This window comes from Podarcis muralis, chromosome 13 (genome assembly GCF_964188315.1).
Source record: "Podarcis muralis chromosome 13, rPodMur119.hap1.1, whole genome shotgun sequence".
NCBI lineage: Eukaryota > Metazoa > Chordata > Lepidosauria > Squamata > Lacertidae > Podarcis > Podarcis muralis.
The window spans coordinates 19,052,265-19,065,996 of record NC_135667.1 but is presented as its reverse complement, the minus strand read 5'-3'; the positions used below and the strand labels follow the sequence as shown (position 1 = coordinate 19,065,996).

The 13,732-nt window shown below is 46.8% G+C and overlaps 1 protein-coding gene across 10 annotated transcripts in view; it reads right to left on the bottom strand.

Moving 5' to 3' along the window:
• Window positions 1–5,815, bottom strand: part of TNNT1 (troponin T1, slow skeletal type) — a 28,495-nt gene extending 22,680 nt beyond the window's left edge. For 4 of the 10 annotated variants that reach the window (XM_028751852.2, XM_028751856.2, XM_028751869.2 and 1 more), the window contains exons 1-2: window positions 5,676–5,815; window positions 1,093–1,140 (exon numbers count right to left, since the gene is read on the bottom strand). In XM_028751852.2, coding sequence (XP_028607685.1) covers window positions 1,093–1,121 — 29 coding nt within the window. In that variant the 5' untranslated portion in view covers window positions 1,122–1,140; window positions 5,676–5,815. Of the gene's footprint in view, window positions 1–1,092; window positions 1,141–5,670 lie in introns of all 10 variants that reach the window. The other 6 variants (XM_028751853.2, XM_028751866.2, XM_028751871.2 and 3 more) reach the window with 3 other exon arrangements.
• Window positions 5,816–13,732: the final 7,917 nt, after the last annotated feature.

The following is a 13,732-nucleotide window of genomic DNA, read 5'->3' as shown; positions in this document are numbered from 1 at the left end:
GGAGAGCATTCCACAAACAGGGAGCCACTGCAGAGAAGGCCCCTTCTCGTGTTGCCACCCTCCGGACCTCTTGGGCACATGAAAGAGGGCCTCAGAAGATGATCTCAGGGTCCGGGTAGGTTCATATGAAAAGAGGCAGTCCTTGAGGTATTGCGGTCCTGGGCCATTAAAGGCTTTATAAATCAAAATCAACTCTTTGAATTGGGTCTGGAAACTACCGTATTTTTCATCCCATAGGATGCTCCGTCCCATAGGACACACCTAGTTTTTTTGGGGGGGAAATAAAGGAAAATTTTTTCCCCTTTATTTCCCCCCCAAAAGCAGGTCGGGGAAACCGAACCAGGTTGAGGAACAGCGGGATGGTGGCGCTGCGCCTCCCTGCTGTCCCCCGAGCTTGTGGGGCTGGCCGATGTCTGCCCTGCCCGCCAGACGGCAGGCTGCTATTCGCAGCCTAGACAGCCCTGCGGGACCTCCCGCAGGGCTGCCTAGGCTGCGGATGTGTTCCTGAAGCCTGGAGAGTGAGAGGGGTCTGTGCGCACCGACCTCTCTCGCTCTCCAGGCTTCAGCGAAAGCCTGCATTCGCCCCATAGGACGCACCCAGATTTCCCCTTCATTTTTGGAGGGGAAAAAGTGCGTCCTATAGGGCGAAAAATACGGTAATTGGTAGCCAGTGCAATCAGACCAGTCTTGCTCCAGTGAGCAACTTGGCTGCTGAATTCTGCACTAGCTGAAGTTTCCAAACCATCCATGAATTAACAATGAAGTCCAAATGAAATTCTTACCCACCCCTAACCCCAACTTGTGTGCATTCTTAATTACACATGGGTAACCACAGTACTTTGGCCACCTCATGAGAAGAGAAGACTCCCTGGAAAAGACCCTGATGTCGGGAAAGATGGAGGGCACAAGGAGAAGGGGACGACAGAGATGGTTGGACAGTGTTCTCGAAGCTACCAGCATGAGTTTGACCAAACTGTGGGAGGCAGTGGAAGACAGGAGTGCCTGGCGTGCTCTGGTCTAGGGGGTCATGAAGAGTCGGACACGACTAAACGACTAAACAACAACAACAACCACAGTCTGGATATTACTTACTCCTCGTACTCAGCTTCCTCATCAGACATGGTGGTTATTGAGTTTCACCTGGAAGAGAAGAAAGACTCTCAAGGTTTGGCCAGGGTGGGGGATGCATTGTGGAGTTATGGTAAATTTCAGAAACGCTTCAGCAATAACAGCAGGGGGACTTGTGAATAAAGAGCTAAATATGGCTATCTTTGATTGGGTCAGCTGGAGGTTCCGCCCCCCTTCTCAACACACTGGCTTATCTTCAGGGGTACCCAATCAGGGCAAAAATTAAATAGGAGATGATGGCACAGAGCAAAGGTCATCGCCATTCATCCCAGCCCCTTCCCCGGCAGTTCTCCTGAGAGCCCATCCTAATTCCATCTGGAATCCCTTTCCCTTTTATGGTACGAACTGCAGGCAGGGGCAGTGGACAGACAAAGAAGGATTGTGATCAAAGGCTGGAGCAGGCGGGGTATGTGGGGGCAAGGTTAGGGGCAAGAATAGTTCCAAGCCTTCCATCACTTTCTATTTATAACCATTGTCATTGCACGGCTCGGTGTGGAAGGGAACAGAAGGTATTCCCCTCGTAGGAAGCAGTGGCTCCCATCAGGGATCCTGGTGGGGGTGGATTTAGGGCTGTGCACGTGGGTTCTGAGCTGAGGGGGCACCGTCTTAGAGCCCGGTAAGCAAGGTGCTGGGTTTTGGGAAGGAGGCGTGAGGCCCTGACGTGATATCCTCCTCCCTCTTTCCCAAAGCCTAGTTAGCGCCTTTCCAGCTGCAAAGCCCACCACAAGCACTGATGCGAGTACAGTGCTATAACCTCACTTTCTAGCCAATGCCGAAACATTGTACCAGCAGGAAGGGATCCGATGCAAAGATATCACCGCACACATCCATGCCTAAAGGTACATACCGGTAACTGTTTAACCCCGATGGCTTCACTCCAAAGTAAACCCGTTGGTGTGATAAGGGACTTTTGTGCCACATATTCAAAACCAAACAATTAAACCCCTGTGTTGCAAACAATTATCAGTAATATCAAAGGCAACACGATGACCAAGTACAACAATTCGATATCAATATACACTCTTTATATAATCTATACGGAACATTGAACAATATGAAATATATGAAATATGCATATGATTTGCAGAGAGTGCATATTTCATATTGTTCAATGTTCCGTATAGATTATATAAAGAGTGTATATTGATATCGAATTGTTGTATTTGGTCATTACGTTGCCTTTGATATTACTGACATATTCAAAACCAGGCTGGCGTGAGGTGTCTGAAGCTCAAGCAACTACGTAGTTCAGGGACAGGGGAATTTTTGCGGCCCTACAGATGCTGCTGAACTGCTCTTCCCATTATCCCAGGCCACTGGCCATGCTAGCAGAGGCTGATGGGCACTGGAGGACAACAATATCTGGAAGGCCAAGCAGCTCTCCATCCTTGGCCTAGTTCCAAACGTATAATGGTTGGTGAAGACTGCCATCCTTCGGTTGACTGGTAATGAGGCTTCTAGACTTTGGATTCCCCCGCGACTGTCATGGGAAACCAGCAAGTGAAACAGAAAACACCTTGTACAAAGAGGATCCTCTTCTTGTTGGGTTTGTGTAGTGGATGATAATTCCCCTGCTGTATGTTTAAGATCAGTGGGACACGGGTGGCGCTGTGGGTTAAACTGGCAGCTCTGCCTGTCATTGGCTCTGGCGCCACCTGCTGTTGGCCTCCTTACCTTTTGCCCCACTAGTCCCAATGGGCACCAACTGCCACTGCCTTGATCTGTTGGGTCTTGTTTTCTGCTCTCCCTGAGGTGACAAAATGTCTTGGGCCCGTCCCGTAATAAACCTACAGGGTTTGGGCTTGCACAGAGGGGCATTCTGGGGCACAATTTCCCTGCCCTTCCTGTGCCCGCTGGGGCTTTGTTTGACACAGTTGAGGTGATGGCAGTGGGAGCATTTGTCCTCAGCAGCTGTAGTGAAAGGTCACAGATATTTTGGAAGTCTCCTTCCATTGTTTCTCAGTGTCCCATTTGAGTCCCTTCCTACTATATCTTTAAATAACCTTGACCAGCTTGGGCTGGCATCTCTGTATCCTGCCAACCCGAAGCCACCACCTTCCCTCACCTTCCCGCACAGGATTCACTGCTGTGCCAAGCAAGTTCATCTACCTAATGGAAAGCTTAAAGAACAAACAAACTGGACAAACCCCTTTACGGTCATGCCACCTTTTAAAAAGCCCTGATATGGTTTTGAATGATATCTTTCTTTCCGCATCCGGGAAGCAAATCCTACTTACCATATGCTTGCTGCGCAAAAGTATATGAATTGTTTTATAATTTGTTTGCTTACATCTCTAAAGGCAAACATATTGAACTACACCTCTGGCAAGCTTCCCTGTGTGCAAAAGACACAAGATAACTGAACCAGACACTGACTAGACTGGAGCTGCCAAAATGCAGCGGTTAGAACGTATCTAGAGGACATCCAGCTCAACCCCATAGATAACAGCCCTGTTTGGAGAAGCTTTTAATGTTTAATAGGTTATTGTATTTTAATATTCTGTTGGAAGCTGCCCAGAATGGCTGGGGAAACCCAGCCAGATGGGCGGGGTATAAATAATATATTATTATTATTAATATATGCGTAAATTGGAACAGTAAAGAGGGGGAAAGGCGATCTGCTGCAAAATGTTGCAGTGTATCTTCACCTCCTTATCGCAGTGCTCCTGTTCAGGGTTCCAGCCAGCAAACTCTGCTTTCCTTTAGGATACTATGAGCCAAGGGGTATCCAACATGGTGCCGTCCAGATATTGTTAGACTCCAGTTTCCCTCACCCCAGCCAACATGGCCAGAGTCAGGGTCAGGCATGCTGGGAGCTGTAGGTCAACAACACCTGGGGGCACCATGTTGGCTAACCCTGCTGTAAGCTGCAAGGAGCTCAAATTGGGCACTCCACTCGTTCCCCGACTGAACAAGGCGTCAAACTAAAACAGGGATTTCATAATTCAAGACTTGTAAGTGATGAAATCAGGAATGGGAGAAATGTTTGCCCAGGGCTCCCCCAGATGATATATTTACTGAGCACTCATCCTGATTTGTTTGCAGGGAGATGATACTACAATGAGCACTCACTCTCCGTTCATCCTGATCTGCTTGTAGCATGTTTACATTTCAACTCCTCCTAGTTTCTCATTTTTCTACTCTTAAATTCTGTTATCCACATTACCACAGCATTTTGTGATTTTTGTGTGATGAAAAATTCGCCAGCATTTTAGTGTGAATTTCTCCTAATATTCACATTTGTATGCAGTTTTGCCCAATTATATACATTTTTCGCAAAGCAATTTCCCCCAATGGAACGTGTCTTTCTTATTGTTATTTTCACTTATAAGCATTTTTATACTCTGGTATTTACATTTTCGTACGTGTTACTTGGCTGGAGAACTGCATTGCAAAATTTGGAGGAGGGCGAATTTCATGATGTGGCTGTGTTTTGATTCGTGCATTGTTTTTGAAAATGAAAATCAGGTAGCTTCACCTTTAAATGAACATATAACCCAATATCTCCCCCATCCCAAACCATTACTCATTCCTACAACCTATACTTTTCAGTGCATTTCCCATCACTTTTCTAACTACAAAAGTCTTACTCTTTTTTTAATTGCACAAACCTAAAGTTCTGCTTGAATCTCTCCCACTGAATAATAGCAGAATATTAGCAAACATGTTGCCTTTTCCCATTGATGCAGTTCCATGCGCTCTGCTATCCTTCCATGAAATGGGCTGGTTGCTTGTTGGCTTGAGGAAGAAGGTTCAGTTGTTTGTGGCTGAAAGTATTTGAGGCTGAGCTTACGAACCCAATAACCGCTTAGGCTGCATTTAATTACACAGAAGAGGTTTGTGAGGGGGTCGTGCTTTGCCCAGAAACCACTTTCTGTGAACCAGAAGCCCTGCCTCCTACTCCTAGTGGCAGGTGGTTATGGAGTGCTGTGAAAAAGGCACTCTGCACATGTTCAGTGGTGTTCTAATCTTTTAGGATTGGTTGGACCTTCCCGCTGGTAGCAGGTCCCACGGGCAAAGGACTGGGAAATGATTCCCAATGAGCTTTGAGGGAAAGAGTTAGATTATCGGGGGAAAGAGGGACATAGTTTGGAAAGAAACAGATTAAGATATGAATTGTAAGGAGCAGGGCCTTGGGGCCATTTCCTCAGTGGAAGACCACATGTTTTGGATGAGAAAGGTTCTGGGTTCAGTCCCTGGCATTCTGTATCTGGAAGGAATCTTGGCTAGCAGGGCCTTTTCTACTGGAGAACCTGGAGCGCCAATACCAGTCAGAGTAGACTAGATGGTTGATCTGGTCAGCTTCTTACGTTCCTTTAAATGCGCGCATGAGTCTTCCAAGCACAGAGTTGCTACTGAACAACCTCACCAACAATCACATTTGTTAGTTTCTCACAAAGGAGTTGGATAAGAACAGAGACCATCTCAGCAGCCCTTCCTGCACCCCAGTTATACATATCAAGCACCAAACCTAGCAAACATGGCTGGCTACACACACACACACACACACACACACACACACACACACACACACACACTGACCTCACCTGGAGATGGGCAGTCCAGAGATCTCTCTTCCCCTCCACAGGCACTGGCTACTGCAGGAGCCAAAGAGTGTGTGCGTGAGGCCTTATAATGAGGTAACCAGACACCACCACCCCACCTCTCACATTTGGAGGATGCAGTTTGCCGAGAGGAAAATGACACCGGCGTGTCAGTTCATCTCTGCATTCCTGGGGCGGAATGTTCACTGTCACAAATGAGCAGAGGAATCTTGTGTGAGCAGCATTTTCTTTCGTTGCAACCCTTTTCAGACGTTCATGTGGGGGCAAAAGTAACGTGCGTGAGAAACAGGACTTCACCAAAGCAGAACATCACTCTGCCACTGAACGTTATGCTTTTCATGGGACAGCCATAAGGAGCACCCACATGTCCTTGGAAGGTCCCTCTGTTCTAAGGACCATGAAGAAGTTGGAGGCAGATCATGTCGCTACGATGCTAGTTAACTCTCTCACCCCAACATGAAAACATGAGAAGGGCAAGTCAAGCTGGTGATGGATGGTCAGTTCTGCTTTCTCTCCATTTCTCATCTTTCAGATATTAAGTTCAACAGGCTCTGTTTCCACAACATTTTACGAATTCTATTTTAAATGTCTGCACAGAAATGTGTATGCATTTGCGTGTGTGCTTCTCCTGACATTCTGCATACACTTTTGCCTAATACGCACAATTTTTGAAAAGCAATGTTCCTCAGGGCAACTTGGTACACTGTTTTCCAGTTTTCAGGTAGAGAACTAACCAAATGAGAGCCAGTTTGGTGTAGTGCAGGGGTCAGCAAACTTTTTCAGCAGGGGGCCAGTCTGCTGTCCCTCAGACCTTGTGGGGGGCCGGACTATATTTTGTAAAGAAAGAAAAAGAACAAATTCCTGTGCCCCACAAATAACTCAGAGATGCATTTTCAATAAAAGCACACAGTCTACTCATGTAAAAACACGCTGATTCCTGGACTGTCTGTGGGCTGGATTTAGAAGGCGATTAGGCCGGATCCGCCCCCAGGCCTTAGTTTGCCTACCCATTGTGTAGTGGTTTAGAGTGTTGGACCAGGACCTGGGAGTTTCTGAACTCAAATCCTCACTTTGCCATGAAGCTCACCAAATGACCTTGGGCCAGTTGTTACCTCTCAGCCTAACCTACCTCACAGGGCTGAGATCCAGAGGATCTCCTGGTGAGCTGGGAGGTTCTGGGCACAGCTGGGCTACCCCAGCATAATTCCCCATCCTCAGTTCAGCCAGAAATATGCTAGAGTATCTCTCCCAGCCTGCTGGCTGAACCCATCCCAGTTGTACTTAAGCTAGCGTAAGCCCTGAAAGAGGACATTTGGCGGGGGCGTTTGTGTGTCATTTTCTCTAAAGTAATGCATTTCTGTATATGATTTTCACTAATGCATACATTTTTATGTGCACTTCACCCGAGGCCATCCATTTTTGCACACAGTACTTCGCTGGAGAACTCCATTGCAAAATTCGGAGAAGCACAAATTTGGGAGGATGGCTGTGCCTTGGTTGATGTATTGTTTTGGAAATGATATGAATTATGAGTGTTTGTCTTTAGATGCAGATTGGATTGGATTGCTCACTCCTCCTTCACGGTACTACTGCTGACATTATGCACTTTTCAGTGCCAGCGGTTGACATAGCTCTCTGTTTGGCCCTTTTCAATGGATGGATCGCAGGAGGCCAACTGCGAATCAATGGACTTCCTATCTGTGATGTTACTAAGACTGTTTTAATGTTTATTTGCTATTTTGATGTTTCACTCTTAGCTTCCTGCGATTTTATTATTGTTATTTATTTCAAATCATTTATTGCCTTCTCTTCATTGTTCACACCATCACAGAGTGAGGGAGAACATTAAAACAAAACAAAATGAAGCAAAACGATATTTCATTTAAATGCAACCTTAAAAAGACAAGACACTCACCATATACTGTTGCTGTCTGTTATGCTGTATGGTTTGACAGTCACTACCTCTTCCCAGGGAATTCTGGGAATTGTAGCCCTGGGAGGGAAATAGGGCTTCTCTTAACAGTTCCCAGCACCCTAAACAAACTAAGGTAAAGGTAAAGGGACCCCTGACCATTAGGTACAGTCACAGACAACTCTGGGGTTGCAGTGTTCATCTCGCTTTATTGGCCAAGAGAGCTGGCGTACAACTTCTGGGTCATGTGGCCAGTATGACTAAGCCGCTGCTGGCGAACCAGAGCAGCGCACGGAAACACTGTTTACCTTCCTGATGGAGTGGTAGCTATCTATCTATCTACTTGCACTTTGATGTGCTTTCGAACTGCTAGGTTGGCAGGAGCAGGGACCGAGCGACGGGAGCTCACCCCGTTGTGGGGATTCGAACCGCTGACCTTCTGATCAGCAAGCCCTAGGCTCTGTGGTTTAACCCACAGCGCCACCCGCATCCCCTAAACAAACTACAGCTCCCATAACACTTGGGGGAAAGCCATGAGTATTTAAAGTGGCCAACTTTTTTAGCCAGTTTGTGCAGCTGTGACTTTAGCAGCAGTGTGATATGCAAACTTTAACTGGGGATTCTGTTTATTGCTATGCTTTGAAAAGCTTCCCCTGTGTCCTTCGGTGCTCAAGCAGATTTTTTTTGTCCTGGCACTCGGGAAAACTCATGTTTTACCACTGAATTGGAGGGAATGATAATCCATGGAAAATCTGGTTGCCATTTGCTCCAATTCGGTGGTAAAACATGGGTTTCCCCGGGGAAAGTACTGGGACAAAAAGAAAAACAAACAGACACAGACCAGAAAGCCCAGACCTGTGTTTAGAAATGGGGAGCAAAGGTTAAGTGCGGATGAGCCCTAAACTGGGTAGTCTTCTGGATACTTGGCAACCTTAAAGTAAAATCATTTAATAACAAAACAAATGCACAAGAGGTTTTTACATGGATCTTTTGGAATTCATTCTAGATAAATAAGCCCATTTACTTGTTTCTGTCTGACTGTCATTCAGATAATCCCTTCAACACTTTGCAGATGAAAAGAGGCTCAGTCTTGTGTACTTTCCATACCTCTGTAAGCCAACCAACACTTCCGCTGTTACAAAGTCCTGAGAGTTCATGAACAGGGTTGCCAGCTGTTAAACCAGACTGTGTGCTTTATAGCTGCGGCTTGAGCACATTCCTGGAAAGTAGCTGAACATTTTCATATAAAGATTGAATGTTTATTAAAGGCACAGCTATTGTTGCCAGTTGGTAAACTTGGCAACCTGAGTTGTTGTTGAAAGTACTGATTTTCTCTGCAATTGCTTGTCTTGCTTTCAGCTTCTGAAGCAGCTTGTGCTAAGTAAGTTAACTGACTCTGATAGTTTTGTTGTTGTTTATAGTCAGTTTACTAATGCAGCGAAAGGAAAGCATCCAATCTATTTTTAAGGCCTTACCTCAAAGCAAATTAGAAACAACATATTGGAAGTCATAGGGAATCCAAGTAAGTGGTAGGTGGTAACCATTGGGACTTGTAAGGTGGGCGCCAAAAAGCTCTCATTGCGAATAAAGAGGAAGGCAAGTATGAGGGGACAGAGATCACTGGGGCAGTGCCCCTTTTGTGCAAATGGACCATCCTCCATTGGCCCAGTTCCAAAACGGGACAGGGCTCGTATACCTTTAATAGTTATGTGGAAAAGAGAATATTAGCAAAGGTAGCTTTTCACGCAAGCCACACCTGCAGATTTTCCTCTTTCTACACCGTGCTAGTTTTCTGGAAAAAGAGGTGCTGGAACTCACAATGAACACCTCCCTTGTTCTCTTATAATAGCAATGACGCCCACCTGAGAGGTTCTGAAACTGAGTTCTGGTGAGTTCCAGCTGGGAAGAAAAGCCCTGGTTTTGGGTTGCTGTCTTATTTTTATTAGGTATTTTGTGGTTTTATATCTTGATTTTATTCTGTGAACTGCCCTGAGACCCCCGGGTATAGGGCATTATATAAATTCTAACAACAACAACAACAACAACACAACTGTTAAAGGTGCAAGAGTCCTGCCCTCTTTCGCATTCGGCTGCACACAGATTCACTAGCAGAGGTAAAGGTAAAGGGATAAAGGGACCCCTGACCATTAGGTCCAGTCGTAACCGACTCTGGGGTTGCAGCTCTCATCTCGCTTTATTGGCCAAGGAAGCCGGCGTACAGCTTCCGAGTCATGTGGCCAGCAGGACTAAGCTGCTTCTGGCGAACCAGAGCAGCGCACAGAAATGCTGATTACCTTCCCGCCGCAGTGGTACCTATTTATCTACTTGCACTTTGACGTGCTTTCGAACTGCTAGGTGGGCAGGAGCAGGGACGGAGCAACGGGAGCTCACCCCGTCACGGGGATTCAAACCGCCGACCTTCTGATCAGCAAGTCCTAGGCTCTGTGGTTTAACCCACAGCACCACCCATGTTACTAGCAGAAGGAACCACAAAATACGGACTGTCTCTGGTTAATAGCTGGAGAGCACATCAGTGTGTAGAAGCAGGGAGCTGGCCGGTGCTATAGGAATGTCTGAGGAACAATCTCATATGATCTGACATCGGTGTGGGTGGGAGAGCGGGTGGGGTGGGGGGAAGAGAAACGCTGCCCTCTCCCTAACCCTCCATATATGGTCCCTGCCCCTGCTGGTGGGGCCTTTAGCTATGGATACCGGCAAAACAAGCTTGCCCATTGCAGTGTCCTTGTGTGACAATGCCCTGCTGCGTACCAAGAGAGCTTTCTATTTGGAGGCCCTTAGAAGAATGAGAGGAGCTGGCAGCATCATCCAAGCAGAGAATAGAAACAGCCAAGTGCGGACCCCGTTCCCCACCCCTCCATTGTTCCCAGGCTGGAATGTCGGTGTAACAAGAGCCCTCCCAGCTGTTAGGAGGAAGATAAACTTAGCCTGGGGGTTTGAGATGGAAAGGCAAAAGGCAGTATGGGTATGTAATCTCTCTGGGTGGGGGGGCAGGCTGCTGGTGAGGACTGAGATCTCAGAGGAACAATCAACACGTTGAGAAAGTGTGGCGAGACTTGGCTTTCTTCTGGATGAGTGTAGATGGGTCTATTGCACTAGGATTTTGCTTGACTGGTGGGTGTTGATGGTCAGGGGCTGAATGAAAGAGACAGTGATCCTCAATGTCTCTCTGTTGCAGGGGTGGGAAGTCTTTTTTTTCAGTTTGAGGGCCACATTTCCTTCTGGGCAACTTTCTGGGGCCACATGCTGGTGGGGGTGGAGCAACCAACGCCAATTTCACTTGCATACAGGTGACTGGTGTCTTCACACATACTTCTCTGTCTCCGCCCAGGCAAGTAAAAAGCACCAGAAGAGTTCAAGGACACTGTGGTAAAGTTGCCCCCAGCCGCTCGCTCCTCCCTCACCTGTCTTTGCTCTCCGGCCAGACCAGGTTTCTTGAGCAGGGCTGGCGGGCGCCTTTACTTTTTACAGAAACAGGACAAAATAAAACCGGTAAGGCTGCCACCACTCCCTCTGTTCCGGGGAACCCAGAGCCACAACCCAGGGAGAAGGCTGTGCCCCATTGTTGCTGGTTATCCCCACTCCACAAGTTGTATTTACTGACTTGCAGACAGAAATTCTACGGTAGAGCACGACCAAGCGTAAGGCAAGGAATTAGCTTTTCCCCTGGAAAGGCACACAAACCAAACAGTTTCTTCTTTAAAATTTATTTTAAAAGAACATAAGAAAACATGCTAAAATAGCAGGCACTTCTTTAGTAAGTTACAAGCAAGAAAAATAAGAACATTGTAAAGTCTAACTATCTTACATACTCACAACTAAGACACAGAATAGTTAGAGTCCTTTCAATGATCCGCATTCAGAGGCTTTCGGAATTCTCCATCACAAAGGACGAACAGGACGGCTACTTAGATGGAACATCAGCAGCCGGGGATTTGCGGATTGCAGAGCGCGCTTTCTCAGCCATTTCAAAGATCTTTTATCCCTGATTTGCACGTGGCGTCGAAACCCCCGAACCCAATCATAACTCCTGATTATTTTTGAATTCTCCAATGACCGGCTTGTGGACTAATCAATCTAACTTCTGGCAGCTGGACCCATTAAGAACCCAGAGCCTAAATCAAAGGGCTTCCTCCCTTCCGTGGAGTTTACGCAGATGCACATTCCCAGGCAATCAAGGCCAGATAACATCACTAAGGGAATGCACATAACTTCAGACCCAGGTGTCAAAGCTTTCATTAAATCAAGGGTTTCCTTTCCCATAATAAACCCTTCACACCCTGGGTGCCTGTTTGTCTGAGGTTAAAGGGACAGAACTTATTTCCCATGGTCCTTGTGGCTTGTTGGTTACCCACAAGGCCTCACTCTCGTTGCTTGACCAAGGAACAGCTTTTAAACAAACACTAACTTTACTACAGACACATTCCATCCAGGCCAAAACATTTGGGGAGGGTGCGAAGCACGTATGGCAAAGTAGGAGGGGGTGTGGCATTGGGAGAGATTTGAGGGCTGGATTGAAAGGCTTGGAGGCCCACGTTTGCCCTGCTGGCTTGAGGCTCCCCATCCCTGATTCATAGCCTTTGGAGTGAGATGCTCAGCAGAAACTGGTGATGAAATGGAAAGGCAGTGGGAAGGCACTAGAGCACTTTGAATTTGGAAAGACAGAGTGCATGGGCACAGCCCTAACTTGGTTGAAAGAGAGCTGCCCGATGATATCTGCTTTAGGAGACTGAGGGACAGACCCCGCCTTACATTATCCGTGCTTAAAAAGAAAATGCACAAACTAGGCATTTTTATTCTAAAGAAAAAGCAGCCATGGGGCCCCAATCTAGAAAATGCTTCTGATCTGGATCTTGCACCAATTTTCTGCCAAAAGGTCTATGGCTCATATTGCTTTTTGTATCCTTTTGGTCCAAAAAGGATTTCGTCGTCAAGGGTAAAGAGCAGTATGACCATGCAGGAACAGTGCCCTGATCCAAATGGGGAGCGCGTTCCAGATTGGGGGCATCATTCGGCTGCTTTTCCTTCTGAATAAAAGTAGCCCGCTTAAGCACACTTCTCTAAAACTGTGAATAATATATTTACAGGTAAAGGGACCCCTGACCATTAGGTCCAGTCGTGGATGTCTCTGGGGTTGTGGCGCTCATCTTGCTTTATTGGCCGAGGGAGCCGGCATGACAAAGCTGCTTCTGGCGAACCAGAGCAGCGCACGGAAACACCGTTTACCTTCCTGCCGGAGCGGTACCTATTTATCTACTTGCACTTTGACGTGCTTTCGAACTGCTAGGTTGGCAGGAGCAGGGACCGAGCAACGGGAGCTCACCCCATCGCGGGGATTCGAACCACCGACCTTCTGATCAGCAAGCCCTAGGCTCTGTGGTTTAAGCCACCCGCTTCTATGAATAATATAGCCAGTGGTATTTTTCTAGAAAAAGAGGTGCCGTGACTTACCAAGAACACCTCCCTTGTTCTCTTACCATTGCAATAGCGCCCACCTGAGAGGTGCCAAAACTGAGTTCTGGTGGGTTCCAGCTGGGGAAAAACACACCCTGAATATAACATGTTGTTTGGCCTTGATTCATCCCAAAGATAAGCCTTTGCCAACACGATGAGTTTTTGGACTACAACTCCCATCAGACCCAGCAAGTAATGTTGGATTGTAGTGTATTGCCAAGAACAAGGGAGCCATGAACTGTGGGATATGGGAGCGAAGCAAGAGACCATTTCAGACAAATTTCGGAGGAAATCTTGGATGCTATCCAGTGGTTCTCAAAAACCTTAAAATAGATCACACGCCTTTAATAAACAAAACCCTCCTCCAAACAGCTTGTTCCTGCAAGCTTATTGCTGCCACTGGATGTAACAGGCGACACTGTTCCCAAGCAGTCATTTTAAAAGCAAATAGTTTAATGAGTTTCTGACTTCCATAAAGGTATGGGACAGTCAACATCAACCTGGAGTCAACCAGATGTTTTGGACTGAAACTCCCTTCAGCCCTGGCTAATGCATTGTAGTCCATCTGGCGAACTCTAGATTGGTATAGGAGATATATGCAACTGTACCCCTCTGGTTCCTACCCTTGCAGATGCAGGGTGCTTGTGTGCTGATT